The sequence below is a fragment of the Corvus moneduloides genome, chromosome 3, assembly GCF_009650955.1.
Source record: "Corvus moneduloides isolate bCorMon1 chromosome 3, bCorMon1.pri, whole genome shotgun sequence".
Taxonomy (NCBI): Eukaryota; Metazoa; Chordata; class Aves; order Passeriformes; family Corvidae; genus Corvus; species Corvus moneduloides.
Genome location: NC_045478.1, coordinates 15,465,580 through 15,480,311, shown reverse-complemented (window position 1 = coordinate 15,480,311; position 14,732 = coordinate 15,465,580). Strand labels below are relative to the sequence as shown.

The 14,732-nt window shown below is 45.7% G+C and overlaps 1 protein-coding gene across 4 annotated transcripts in view; it reads left to right on the top strand.

The window, feature by feature from the left end:
* GRHL1 (grainyhead like transcription factor 1) overlaps positions 1 to 10,061 on the top strand; it is a 41,596-nt gene extending 31,535 nt beyond the window's left edge. For all 4 annotated transcript variants that reach the window (XM_032104296.1, XM_032104294.1, XM_032104295.1 and 1 more), the window contains exons 11-16: positions 1,015 to 1,154; positions 2,024 to 2,061; positions 2,161 to 2,249; positions 3,996 to 4,081; positions 5,650 to 5,714; positions 6,871 to 10,061. In XM_032104296.1, coding sequence (XP_031960187.1) covers positions 1,015 to 1,154; positions 2,024 to 2,061; positions 2,161 to 2,249; positions 3,996 to 4,081; positions 5,650 to 5,714; positions 6,871 to 6,985 — 533 coding nt within the window. In that variant the 3' untranslated portion in view covers positions 6,986 to 10,061. The remainder of the gene's footprint in view (positions 1 to 1,014; positions 1,155 to 2,023; positions 2,062 to 2,160; positions 2,250 to 3,995; positions 4,082 to 5,649; positions 5,715 to 6,870) is intronic.
* The last annotated feature ends 4,671 nt before the right edge of the window (positions 10,062 to 14,732 follow it).

Here is a 14,732-nt window from a genome sequence, read left to right as displayed (position 1 = left end):
AACAGTTGGTGGCCTTTGGTCAAAGTTATTTTTACAGGAATTGAGCGATCTTCAAAAAAATCGGTTTTGCAAGGAGATAATAGTGTATTTTCTGCTGAGGACATGAGAAATGGTTTTGTTTGAAAAACATTTGTTTTGTTTGCACTTGGTTTGACCTCAGATGGATATGTTTCCACTTGGTAAAATAAAGTCTTCAGCTGTGGTAGTTTGACATGACTACATGACTATATCTGAGGTGCAGTTTAAGGCACCTCCTGCCTCACTTTCTCCTCAGAGAGTCTTTGTGGATGAAATCTGTCCTCTTGGTGGGTTGTGTCACATCAGCTGGTGCCTTGTGGGAGCCAGAGTGCTGTGTGGGAGATAGTGTTGATCCCAGGGGGAATGGACTAGGGGCTGTTACCCTGAGGTGACCAGGATGAACAACGAGAGGAACCAAAATGGGAAACTTGAAAGTGTGGAATCAAAATGTAACTTCAACGACTTGCACAAACCAGTATTTGTACTGTCTCTGTAGTATAGTGCTCCTGTGGTGCTGTCTCTTTGAGATAGATGCTCCCAATTGGGAGCACGCAAGTTCTCCCTTTGTCTTCTTTCTACCTTCCTGATATAGGAACACCAGCAAGCTTTTGAGGGAATGGATAGGGAGAAGGTGGGGCAGGGACTAGTGTTTGCCCTCTGTTTGGATGGCTTACTTGGTAGATGGAAGACCTTGGTTCCTCTGTTGGGATGAGTGCTAGATTGTTGTCCATCCTAATTAATATTTGAACAAAACTGAGCAGCTCAGTTGGAGAGATGGAGAAAGCTTTGACTACTCTGTGAAACAAGCTGTTTCCTCAGGGCCCAGGCCCTCAGTTGAGAGGTAGACAACCAAAGTTCAAACTCCTTTACCACAGGAGCTTTTTGCTTTAACCCTCACTGCAGAGTACCCTTGTTCAGTAGCGTGTGTACCTTTTAAATGACGTAGGGCCCCATCAGGGCCTTCAGTATCCTCTATCCCGATCTTTGTCTCCTCAGTTTCTGATGTCAAAGTGCCCATGCTTCCCTCACACAAACGTACTGACATCACCATCTTCAAGCCCTTCATGGACCTAGACACTCAGCCTGTACTCTTCATTCCTGATGTTCACTTTGCAAACCTGCAGCGTGGGGCTCATGTGAGTAAAGCTCATGGGTGTGGGGATGAGGAGGCTCTGGCATATATTTGCAAAAGGCCTGGGATGCTGTGTGTGCATATGTACATACAGAATGTCAGACTGCAGCAGTGCTGTAATCAAATGCAGGCTGAGTCTCATGTGGGCAAGAGGTGTTGCTCCAAGGTATATTGGCTGGAGTTAACTGGGGATGTTTTATCATCAAATTGTTTTCCTATCAAGTCCAGTTTCTGTGAACCTGAAAAAATTTTTCCACAGCATTTCCATTGCATGAACTGCAGGCTGGTTTTCTCTTGTAACATCCCTTGGGATCCTGGTGTGCTGTTGTGCAGCACAGGCTCCTCCAGATGCCTGCTGCAGGGTGAAAATCTATCCTGTGGAACTGGCACATGTCAGCTCTGTGATCCCCTGCCAGAGCGCCCTGCCTCAGCATTCCTGGAAAGTTCCAGCTTACAAGAAACTGGAAGGGAAAAAATTAGCATGCAACCAGGTTTCAAAATCTTGAACTTTCCTGTGCTGAGAGTTCTGCCATGCTCTCACAGCATCTAAACTCTACTTTCTAAGAGCATTGTCTGAGCTCCTGACAGGGATGGAGAATAAACTTGTATCCCTAAGGCCGACAGTCCTGCATGTTTTCCTACAAAGGCCCTAGTGCTGAGTTTTGTCAGAAGACTCTACACCAGTCCAGGTAGAAAGATGGTTAGCTCCTCTTTGTTCCTGTCTCTCATTTGAGATCCTTTAATATTTTTTATGAAAAAAGGTAAAGAAGATGCTTACTGGCTTTTGGAAGATTGAGCATCAAAAGATTATAAGAGAAAATGAATTCTAGTTCTGGATGAAATATTCACAAAATCTCCCCTTTGTTTTTAAAGGTCCTTCCTGTTGCTTCAGAAGAACTAGAGGGTGAAAGGTAAGAGCTGCCCTTCGACCTCCTGACACCTTGCCCTCAGACAGAGGGATAAGTCCCTGTAATTGTACCACTGCTGACTTTTTGCCCTGTCAATGACAGCTCCAACCTGAAGAGAGGAGCTTATATTGGTGAAGAGGACTTTATTGCTACTCCAAATAAGATGTCCAGAATAGAAGAGCCAAAAAGAGGTATTTTCTTCTTTCAGAAACTGAATGTTTGGAGTATTTGTCCATCATGATAGAGAAATGCATTAATGAATTTTTTAATTCATATTGATGTATACTTGAGCTTGATTTTTCTGGCTTTGAGTATGACAGTTCATGTATCAGGATGTGGTTCAGCTGTGCAAATCTTGTACGTTGTGAGAATTTCTGGGGATTTCTGCCAACTCAGACAGTAATTGGCTCTGAACCTATAAGAAAAGAGAGTCAAGAGGAGGTGAGCAGCTTACCAGTATTCCTAATGGACTGGGGGAGAGAATTCATCATGTAGTCTGCTACAAAATGCTCTGGAAATCTCCTCCAGGAGCAATGAACACCAGAACTGGTTCTGGATATAACACTGTTGCATCTTTCATGGTGCCAGGAAATGGTATGTTCACCTCTGAAAGCTAAGATAAGAGAATATTCTGCTAATTTTTAACTGAGTTTCAGTCGTTGCAATTTAATGTTGCTGTGGTGTTGTGGATGGAGGTCAGAGGTCCCTTTGGGATGTTGGAGGTGGTGTGCCTGCTTGATGACAGTTGTGTGTGGAAAGACCACAACAAAGTATTAAACCTGTGAAGCAGAAAATGCTAAGTCTAGCAAGTCTGACCACAGTGGGGCTGCACTTCTGCAGTCTGGATAAACTAGTAAGGAAGGATGAATTTTATAGAAGGAAATCAGACTTTTTGTTTTTCCATGTTGCTGTATGCCATAAAACAAGGCCCATGGGATTCTCTCTTCTTTGGCTGACTCTCATCTGTGCTGTAACTGAGAGTATGTGTCCTGTCTTCCTTTCTCAAATCTACAGTCCTCCCTTGTTAAACCTGCCTTTAGCAGGAAAATTGGGAAATGCATCAAGGTGCTGTGCTGTCCTGAGTTCACCTTGTTCAATTAGAAATGCCAGTAATTGTTCCATGTTGCAGGTGTGTCAAAGCTGTGGCTGATGAACCCTTGCAAACAATCCAGGCTGCAATACCTAGTCATTAGAAGATGGATTAAAGACAGCAAAGCTGTTAAAGTCCAAGCTTTCTTGCTCTCCTGGCTTATTCCTCAGCCTTAATGCAGTTTTTAATGAGGCTGATGTTACATACAGGGAGTCTATGCTAGCTTGAGAACGCTAGGGATGCTCACCTAATTGGGGTTCTTGCTCTTTGGTTCCCCTCCTCGCAGGAGACCAAGCCTGCATTGTATTTCAGCTGTGGTGGTATGAGTATTACTGGAACACAGCAAGGGGTAGGAGGAAAGATGAGACAGCGTAGGAGGAGCAGAGAACTGTACAAATAAATTATTTAAAAATGAGGAGGTGGCCAGGATGGCTTCACCTGCTGTGATAGCATCTGTCAAATCATTTGATTGTGAGAAGTCTCATGGCAAATGACTGTGAGATAAGGAGGAACCCAAGAGTCTCCAAGATTTGTGGTTTTTGTTCCTCCTTTCTTTGTTTCAAATACAACCTTTTTTTTTTTTTCTAATAATAGAGAAAATAAAATGTGAAAGTATTTTGACAGGAAAGATGCTTGAGCATACAGTGGCTTTATGTGGAAGGAGTAAGTTTTGAGCTAACCTAGTTGTGCATGTTTGTGCTACAGTTTTAAGTCGATATTGAATGTATGTATGTATATTTCTTCCTAAGATTCTCAGTGGATGTACCCATGTGCTTAGTCACTGTGGGACACAGATCTTTCCTGAGAAGCAATTGCACAGTTAATTCCTCTCCAAATTGCTTTCCAGTGTTGCTCTATGTCCGAAAAGAATCAGAGGAAGTCTTTGATGCACTAATGTTAAAGACACCATCTCTGAAAGGCCTAATGGAAGCGGTAAGTAACAAGGTTGGTTTATAGTCCTTGAGAAAAAACCCTGGCTACCCAGTCCTTACACACTGGCCAGTCACAGGAGTCAGACTTTCAGTCACAGCTTGTGTCCACATATTTCTGCTCTTCTGGATAAGGAGAATAAGGAAGATTTCCTTTCAATAACGTGGAAATTAATGCAAATAATGCTTTAATTTATTATTAAGGGAATTCAGGAAGCTTCTCTTTTAAGTACCTTACCTCACTTCTGTGGGGTCTGAGTGTAAGAAGCCTTCCTGAAAATTCAGGTGTGTCAAACTTGATGATTGGATGTTCCTCTTGTCAGAGAGGGTACTTTAGTTAGAAGATGGAGTGATTTTCAGAATGTGTCCAGTGGCTTGGGTTTGTTTCAAAGCCATGTTTGGGGGCCTCCACTGCCCTTTCACAAGCCAGTAATGCAGGGCTCCAAGTCCCAGCTTCTGTGTGTTGCTGAAGGCTTTTATATATCTGTGCACACGTGTGAAATTGTTCTCTGGTGCTTGACTTCCAAAATAGCCTTCCACTATCCCTGCTGCTGCGCAGAGCAAGGGAAGTACAGAGCTTAAGTCCAAGGAATGGTGTAATGTTTGGCATGAGCTCAAAATTGACGTTTCTGTCTGTCTCTTTCTGTGACTAATGCCTCTGCTCAGGGAACAGGGGCTTTGGGGGTGTACAGGCAGGTCTGGCCACTAACTGTTGATTTTAGAGATAGTTCTGAAACCAGAATTTTTATCTTATCCTGGCTGTGAGGCTTTGCCAGCTGGAGGGTGAGGGCTAATGGAGAGAGGGATTGAAGGCTGTGAAGTCCTCCCTTACCCGGTGGTCCTGAAGTGAAGCTGCACCTTTGTTGTTTCACTTGGATTTCTAAAAGCAAGGAACCAAGAGCTGTAGCTTGGGGGAACCTCCCTGTACATTTGCATGTCAAAGCAGTATATTGGTTTGGTACTTGCTGTCGGTGGGATAGAGCAGTTTGCCAAAGTAAACCAGGCTTACTGACCTCCTGACTTTCTGGAGGTTGTACTGAAGTGCCATGGTAAGTGTCTGGGGCTCCACATTGATGTCAACCTTCTGGAGAAGGGGAATGTTTCTGATCGCCTCATGCCTTTAGCAGCAGAGGTCTTCTCTCTGTTGGTATTTTGTTCTTTCAGCCACTCTCATGACTAGTTTTCACTTGATCTGTCTGACACTGAATTTAAAAATGGTTTTCAGTATGCTAAGAGAACAGAGAAGCATGAGAGAATGAGAGTCAGGGTGTAGAGTGGCTTTTAATGGATGGGCTTTTGAGTGTAGGGGAAGAGGTTGCTGTATGAGAAGTAAGTAGACAGGTTTTAAACATTATTAGATTTTTTGCACAGAAGTTGGCTAAATGCAGAGAAGAAGTTCTCATCTGTAGACTTAAACTATAGTTTGGGATTTAGTGTTGCCTTTATAAGGCAGAGCAGTTGTCTTCATTTGCAGGCTTTTTTTTTGTTGTTGTTCTTTTCTGTAAAACAGGAAGTGAAAGACAATAACAGCAGTCTCCTTGCTTCACCAATCATTGCTTTCTTTTGTTCTAGATATCTGACAAGTATGATGTTCCTTTTGATAAAATAGGAAAAATCTTCAAAAAATGTAAAAAAGGGTGAGTATGTACCTGTGCAACAACTGCCTAAGAACATGAACACCTTTTTCAGACCTGTGGGCAGATCTGCTGTATAATTCTTCCATGCACTGCAGGTGTGCAAATGCCATTTGCAGTTATGTGTGTGTGCACACAATGTACACACATTCCAACATCATCCACAGCTGAAAACTGGAAGACTATAGGAAGGGTCCTATAGAAATACGTAGTCTGACTTCTGGGTAAATACAAGTCATGGAACCTCTCTGAGCTAATTGTTATTTGAACCAGAGTTGACCATGTCAGAGGAAGATGAGTTCAGTTTGTTAAAAGACTCCCAGTGATGAAGAACCTTCTTCAACCCATGTTAAATTAGTTCCAGTGGTTGACTGGGCTCACTATATCTGCATTTGGCTACAATTACTAGACCCTGGTTGTCTTTCTGTGGGCTAAATTGGAGAGAACTTTGTTGTGAAGTGTCTGTTTCTCCCAGAGGCCATACTTCACCATCTTTTTATTTTGTAGCATAAATAACTGAGTTTCTGAACATTGTCTGATTTTGTTTTATCTTTTAATTTCTCAATAATTTTCTTGGGTTGTCTGTAAGTCACTTTGGTCTTAGCCCCTTCTCCAAAGCCCTTCTTGCCAGAAAATTACACCCTTCCAGGGTTGTGCTTTCATAGCAGAATTACCCCACCAGAACAGCTGCAAAAGTTTAGAATTTTTGATATCTAAACCACTGCTAAGCACAGCTTTTTGTGTGTGTGTATGTGACCTTTCTGGCAAGTGGAAGAAGTGGCCAAGCATGGGTACTTTCTTCCCTGCGAGCTCTGTAGGGTTTTGTGCTGATAGGTCATAACTGACAAGCAAACCCAATCAGAGCCCCAAGTGCATGCAGCTTCAGAAGGATTCTGCCAGTTCCAAGATCTCTCTCCCTCCCTGGTCCAGGAGCCAGATTTAACTCTTTCATTCAGACTCTGAGAAGTGTGGCTGCCAGCCTTGATGGCACATTTGGGTAAGGACGGCCAGATCTGCTATGGGAAACAAAGAGTCAGAGAGAGATGAGCAGGGATCTTATGTTACCCTTGGGCAGTCCAGGCTTTCTTAGGTTTGAGGATGCCTTTGCTCTCTTTGGCATTTAGAACTGTAAAATATCTGATCTATTTTGTTTTTCCAGAATTCTGGTCAACATGGATGATAACATTGTGAAACACTATTCTAATGAAGATACCTTCCAGCTGCAGATTGAAGAGGTTGGAGGATCTTACAAGCTCACTCTGACTGAGATCTAAGATCACAGATCCTCTGTGGATTTTAAACAAAGGTCTCAAGTGAGCATTTTCCCATAGTTCAGTATGTTGGGCAAAACACTAATCACCTCCAGAAGAAAGCCAAGTGTTTGACTTGTTCTGGGGAGCAGAGCAGTGGTTTTGCTTAATGCATTTGTGTTTGTCTTCTTGCTCATGACCTTATTTGCACTTGAAAAGGGCAAGCAAAGATTGGCAATTAAATGGAGAGCATGTATATATTTTTACTAGTGTATAAACCACTAGTAGGTACGGGAGGGGAAATCTCCTGGAAGGTGGCCTTTTAGCCTGGTGATGTCTTATTTATCTATTCAGTAACCATGTTTGAGCCCGTTATCAGCTAATACCATTTTACTGGACTGTTTTCTGCTAGGGAGAGCTGCAAAACTACTAATTGATACTAGTAGGAGTTGCATGCAGGTTGGAGAAAAGTCTTTATAATGTTTACTTGTGACCAGGGCAGACTGTTGAAATCACTCGTGTTGTTTGGGGGGAATGTAAAACTGCCTTGCTTATGAAGAACTCGCCTTAGTAACTGTGTGAACTCTCATCAGATGAAGCTATATTGTATATAAGTGCAATATATTTTTGAAGGTTTGTAAATGTGTACATATAAGCGATATATAATATATATAAAATATGGTGTTCTGTATATACCGTGAATATATGCAATGAAGCCCATCTAAAAGGATGCCATATACAGAGAAAACGTATTTAACGTAGATATTTAAAAATGGACAAACCCTTATCATACACCAAAGGTGAGCACACGTTTGTACATTCATAGAAGGCACAAGAGACCTGCTTGTTAAACATGGATCTTCCTATGTGGAAGGAAAAAGATACCGGCTCTCTCCTAAATCCTCATGCACAGGCAGGCAATGGAAGTCCTGGTTTCTCTCATGAACTGCCACTAAGTCCTGAAACAGCTGTGTACTGCTGTCCTGGGAGGTAATTTGGGCCAAGTCTGAGAGTTGGGTCACAAGAGGAGCTGAGCAATGCAGTTCTCTTGAAGTCTTGCTTTTGGGGGTCAAGAAGAAGGTCTCCTGGAGGGTGGTTTTTTTCTGTAGCAGTGTACTTAAGGCTCAGCTGGATGCTACCCACACCAGCAGCTCAGGCTGGATGAACCCATGGGCTGGAGCCAGCTTGCAAGGCCTAGAATGTCAACAACTGGAAATGCACAGACAAGGCTTTTGAGAGAGGAAGGGGGCAAAATGGCTCAGCAGGCCAAGTGTTAGCAGCGCATAGGGCCTGCAAGTAGATTATGCATTCTTGGTGTCTGTGCATACCATGGACCAGCTGCTGAGCTGGAGAGACCCAATGGGCACAGCAGGCATCCTGAGCCCCAGCTGGGAGTGCCAGACACCTCCAAAAAGTACTGCTCTGTGCTGTTTGCTTGTGTGCATGTGCTTATGAAGGAAAGGCACCCTTTGGTTAACAGCAAGTGAGAGAGGAGCATTTAAAGGGCAGCACTTGGCTCTAAGGCAAAAACCTCCATTACATAGTGAGCAGATGAACGTGAGTGCCAGGTCCAGTGTCAGAGCTTTAGTTAGGGATCTGGGTAATGAAAGAGGTTTATAATGTTTTCAGACACTACAAAGCTGCTCATACCTCACCTAGGACATGAAGGTCAACCTGCAAAGACTGGAGAAATAGTCTGGAAAAGTAGCACATGATTTTACTTAATAATTAACGATTCTACTTGATGGTTAACAAATCGTAACCTACTATTGTTCAGCTCCATCATGGTGTTGTTTGGAAGAGGAAGGCAAATGCCATGTTGAGTTGATCAGCAGGAGCATGACTTGCAAGAAATAGGAGACACCCCCCTGCCTTGGCTCTGCTTGGCATCGCTGAGGCCTCCACTGGAGCACGGTGCCCTGTCAGCAGAGCTGAGTCCTTGCAGATGTCTCAGACAGGTCAGACCATGTGGTCCTTCAGCCAGAGCTTGTGGCTTCTGAGGAGGATGGCCTGCATGGTTTAGCTGGTGAGGGGTCATGTTCAGATGCAGTGGTTGAGAGGAGCAGCCTCCCAACCCATGGAAGTGTCATCCCTATTCATGGCAAGCACAAGCAGTAGTGGTTGTGAATTGCAGAAGTTCAGGCTGGGTGTCGAGGCAGTTTTCTCTAGTGAGAAGAGGAGGTTGCCCATGGAGGCAGTGGTTTGGCACCAAAGGTCTTCAGAGCCAGGCTGGGCAAAGGTATCTCTGGACTGTCACAGGTGTAATTGATTCTCCCTTGGTGGTGAGTCCAGGTGACCACTTGAAGTCCCTCCCCACCTTCTTTTTTAATGGTTTATATGAAATACAGTATTTTGGAATTTGTATTTGGATCACTCCTGAGCTGGTTCATTCCATTACCCATTCTCTTCCCTCCTCCTTTCTTCTTCTCGTCCATTGATGAGCCCCAAGAGAGGGTTGGCGATGCTCTGGGCACTGCGTGCTCCCCTCTTTGCTCTGTGGCTGGAGTCGAGCAAACTCCACATGGATGCATCTCTGACTGTGGGCTTGCGGCCAGAACACGTGGGCTGGAGGCCAAAGGAGAGAGGCTGATGTGCAGCACGATGCTGGGGAGACTTGGCCAACGCCTGCCACCCCATACAGGAATCCACTGCCAGCACAGCAGCCACAGGACTCGTACCCAGCCAGCACCAGCCTCCTGCCTGGGCTTCCCTTCAGCTGTCACGGGAATAATTTTACTATGGCAAGGGAATTTTTTTAAAAAAACCTGATATATTGAATACATATCTATATATTTACACATTTTTATTGAAAATGGAGGTTTTATTGCAGAAACTTGGTCTAGGGTCAGGGAAGTAGATTTAGAGTCTCCATAGAGGTAAGATTGACATGAATGTTATTTCTTTTTACTGCTTAATGAAGTATGTGAACTAAATCTGACGATTGTTTTCCACTATAAGATATTCTGGGACACGGGTCTTATAACAGTAGCAGCAATGTCATGTATGTTTTACCAAACTGATTTTTTTTGTTTTGCCTGCTGTTTTTTAATTGAAAATGTATTTTAAACCAAGCTATTAAATTTTATATGTTCATTTCTAATGATGAGTCATTTATATAACAAATGCATCTGCTCTTACCCCTTCAATTTTCCTTTGACAGGGTATCTATAAAACCCTGGTGATTGTTTCCTAGTTTTTCCTTGCAAAAGAAAACAATCCTTGTGCCAGCCTTGCTGTTGTTATTCCCACATAAGAAATGGCCACCCTATTCTCAGCTGCTTTATTCCAGCTGACCTCGTTCAGTTCAGTGCATGGGGAAGCTGTACAGCATTTGCTTCCATAGGACCCTTTCCTTTGGCAGGAGAGCAGAACATCCGTGGGTAAGATCAGGTGTGTAGCAGGACCACCAGTGAAGCTGCAGGCATTGACTTTCCTAAGCTGAAAACAAAATTCATGCTAACATCTCCAGGATAATCCTAATGCCATGGTGTCTGGAGTGGTGTTCACCTCCTCTTTTTCACTGTCAGAAAATGTCTCAACAAGCTTTTGCTGTAACTGGCTCCTAGCCCCTGCAGCAGTTGCTGTCCTGGAGCAGCTCCTGTGCTGGCATTTTCCCAACCTCCAGGCTTGCATCAACATGCTGGGGGCTGGGTGGGGAGCAGCGTGGGTGGCAGAAGATTTGTGGGATAGGAAAAGGCCAGGAAAACTTCAGTTTATTTCCTTACTTATTTGTAGTTCTTGTGCAGGGTGGCAGAGTTTGTCCCAGATGCAGGAAGATGCTGCAGTGTGTTGTGACTGGGTGGTGCACCAGTGCTGGGGGATGCCCTGTCCCATCTCCACCTGAGTTTGTGCTTGCTGGAAGACTGGGCAGAGTTTTGCCCCATACAGTTGGTGTGTGGCCATCAGCAAACCTCAGCATGAGACAGAATCTGCTGCAGGGCTGTCTGAGAAACAGCTGCTACCCCCTCTTCCCTGGCAGTGTGATACCATTTTCCTCAGCCTTCACCTGGTGTGTCTGTGTATGTCTGCACCAGCAGTCCCTCCTCCTGACACCTCTCAGCCCTTTTCTATTCAAGTGAGTTTAAAGGAAGTGAAGGTGAACCCCCAAAGGTGCAGCTCTGAGCTCCCCAGGCAGGCAGCCTTACATGGAGCTCCGTGCTTCTTCCTGGGGCATGACTTGAGGTTCTAATATTGAAAACATTTAGTTAAGCTTTTAAGGTCTGACCTTTTTTTGTATGGGAAAGCTGAATTCTGCATCAGTCTCCAGCTTCTTGAAAAAAGTTCTTCAGAACTTTTGTCTAACCAGGGTTTGCAAGAGCATGGAGCTTACATGCTCCTCTATTTGGTTGGTTTGTATTTTAGATCACTGGATCTATTATTACAATTAAATTATGAAATATTAGACAATATTTAGATGATGCCTCAACTAGATTAACTGATCTAATATATGAGTTCTCAGAACTTGTTTAACTGCTTGTCCTTGGACTAACCTGCCATACCACTGGGTAGCTTTGCATAGTTAACAGTACTGCAGAAGGGATATTTGGCTTTTTTCCTCCCTTGGCTAGTGTCAGTAGCTGCTGTGGCTGGGGTGGTAGCAGGGGTTTTGGCACGTCCTGCAGGGCAGTGCTCCCCTGCCCCATCCATCCGTACATGCCTCTGCATGCAGCTTGTGGATGGCTGGTGTGCCCTCTGGCTCAAGCAGGATTTATTTTGTCACATCTCCAGCGTGGGCAGGCTGCACATGCATGTCCCAATACCAGCTGGTGACCAGTGTCAACAGCACCGAATCTGTGTGTCCCTGCTGCAGCGCTGGTCACCTCAGGTGGCATCCTGAGCCTAGAGCTGGCCTGCAGGTTAGTCACCACCACTGCAGTTTGGGAACCACGCACCAGGCAGAGGAAAGGTATGTGGCTGAGCCTGGCAGCAGCTCTGACAAGTGGGAACATGGTGGGAAAGTGTTTAGATCTCTTGGGGATTTGTCACGGGGAGGAGAGACAGCCCTGGGCTCAGGGATTGATAGCAGTGAGGGATGATGGAGCATGCTGTGCGTGTGGCTGCTGCCACCAGGCTGAAAACAACAGTGTAAACTGGAGGGAAATTTGGAGAGGGTGAAGTGACATGGGGAAAGGTGAATGGAGTCCTGTGGTTCCCCAGCACCAGGGAAATCAAGTCCCTTGACTCCTCAGTGCCCAGCAGGTGAGGAGAGCTGGGTGGGTGCAGCCCCAGCTGGCAGCGCTGGCCCTGCCAACCTGTTGAATTTGCTCTTCCAGCTTCTGAGCTTGGTGATTTGGGATGAGTGGGGCGCTGTCCTATGGCCACTGCCCCGGAGTTCAGATTGAACCAACCTGCCTGCTCCAGCCATGGAGCCCAGTCCCTGGCTTGAAGAGACATGGCTGGAGCAGCAGCTGTCTGCAGGGACCACTCTGGGAGCAATGCTCAGCCCTGCTCAGGGGGTGTCTGGGATAAGGGCACAGGAGTGCAGGGACTGGTGCTGGCTCTGCTCAGCAGCTGTGCCAGTGGCATAGGGGTTGTTGCCAGTGCTTGGTTTGGTGATGCTTCTAATCTTGTCATGATAAGGTTTGCTTGTTTGGTTTTTTTTTCTTAAATAGTTACGTGAGCTATTAATAAGTAAATAAAGGAAAAGGGATCACACAATGGTCAGCTTTGCAGGTCGTGTGCCCACAGTCTTTGCTGCTTCTCGCTTGAAATGCTTTGAGCCTTTCAGCCAGTGCTGACCAAGGGCTTTTGGGGAGCAGCAGTGCTGGGTCCCCCACCTTGTGGATATCCTAAAGGGCCCTAAACCACCCCTTGCTCTCCCACTTGCCTCTGCTCTGTGTGCTTAAAAAAGAGCCCAGGCTGCAGGCAAGAGGCTGGTCGAGACTTGCTGCCTACAAAGCCCCAGGTCAGGGTAATGCCGGAGACAAAAGGAGACAGTTATAAAATCAGCGATGGCAATCTAAAAGAACATCCATTGCTGCCTGAATCACCCCCTGCTGTGCTATGTGGCCATTCCCAAGTGAGCTGGCACTTCATGGCAGTCCCGTCCAGAGCATTGCCTGCAGGTGACCCACAGCCCAGCCTTGGGGGCCAGCTAAGCTCTGCCCATGGGGATGCTGCAATGCCTTGGGCTGCCCAGCCCCAACAGGGGTGAGGGTTTTGATGAGAGAAAGGCCCAAATCCACCTTATCTCCTTAGAGGCGCAGCTTGTCCCTGCTCTTCTCTGTACATGCTGCAGGGCAAGGGACCACAGTGCTGCCCCATTCATGGCCAGCAGCACCCCTAAGACTCCATTCTGACTTCCATTGTTTTTTTTCAAAAGAAAATTTTGAGCCCTCCTCCAGGACTGAAAAGAAAATTTGAAAGATACCTCACGAGGAAGAAAAATGAAGATGATGATTTTCACCCTAAATCACTCTCCTTCGCTTTTTTTATTCCTTCAGGTCCGTCTTTCAATTCCTAAGTGCTGGGGGTTAATTATGCTCTTCAACGCCATCAAATCATGCCATATTTAATTTCTTGGTGGAATTTTGCCCCATCACCCTTCTTTGAAAACCCTCTCTCTCTGATCCTCAAGGTTTTCTTCACGCTGCATTACATCTACCCATTACCCTGCTGTTATTTTGCTCTAAAGGTACATCTTGAGGCTTTTATATTTGAGCTCCCTGACGACAGCGCTCGGGTGGATGTAATCCAGCGTGACAGAGCGTGTGAATGCCATAAAGTGCAGGGATAGCAGGTGGAAGTCTGGCCAGCAGGGACCTGGCTGCTGCAGCAGCACTGGGATTTCATGCCCTGATAAAGGGAAAAGGACTTGACCTGAGCTGGGGAACAAAATAAGCTGCCAGCTGGGCAAGTCTGTGTTTGGCACTGACTGGAAGTCCAAACCATCAGGTTAAGATATTCAGGCAGGTTATTCATAGCTCAGCTTACTTCGGTCAATTGCTCAGGAGAAAAGGAGGGGTGGTGCTTGTGGAGCAGAAGGAGCTGTGGCAAGGGCTCAGTTTGACCATAAGGCTGGAAATTACTGGGTGTGTGGGGAAGGTTTTGGGATAAAAGCAATGTTTCTCCCCAGTCCAGAGCCTTTCCCATCCAGCAGAACTGCGAACTGTGAATGTTCAGCCTCAGACTGCTCTTCACAGGTCACTGCATGGTTGGAGTTGGAAGGGCTGTCTGGCACATGGTCCTCCTCCTTTGCTCAAGCAGCCACCCCCAGCCTGCTGCCCAGCACCCTGTCCAGAGGGTTTTTGTATATCCCTAGAAACAGAGACACCACAGTCTTTGTGGGCATCCCAGTTCTGGATCACCCTCACAGAGAAGTATTTCCTGATGTTCTGAAACTCCTCCTTGTTTGTGCCTTTTGTCTTGTGAAGGTATGTGCTGGGTCTCCTGGAGGAAATAATACCAAGAGATCAGAGATGAAGTGGTGATGGCTGCTTCAGGTGAGCTGCAGCCATGGGGAAGAGATGCAGCAGCCCAGAGGGGGGCATGCAGCTGGGGGCATCCCTGGACAACATCCACCCCTTGCAAACGCACCACAAGACATGGTGCCAGCTCAGTTCTCTGCTCTGCTGGCACCGTGGAAGGATAACCAAGGGGAAAGAAATTGAGGGTAAACAGTGTTACCTGTACTCAGGAAGGGAAAAGAGCGCAGCTATGCACCCAGAAGACCTGCAGCCCCGAACTGGAACCTGAGTTTATTTCACATTAGTCATCTTCTTGCATCTCTTAACATCCTGAAGGGGAAGTGCACACCCAAGGCTGATGTAAG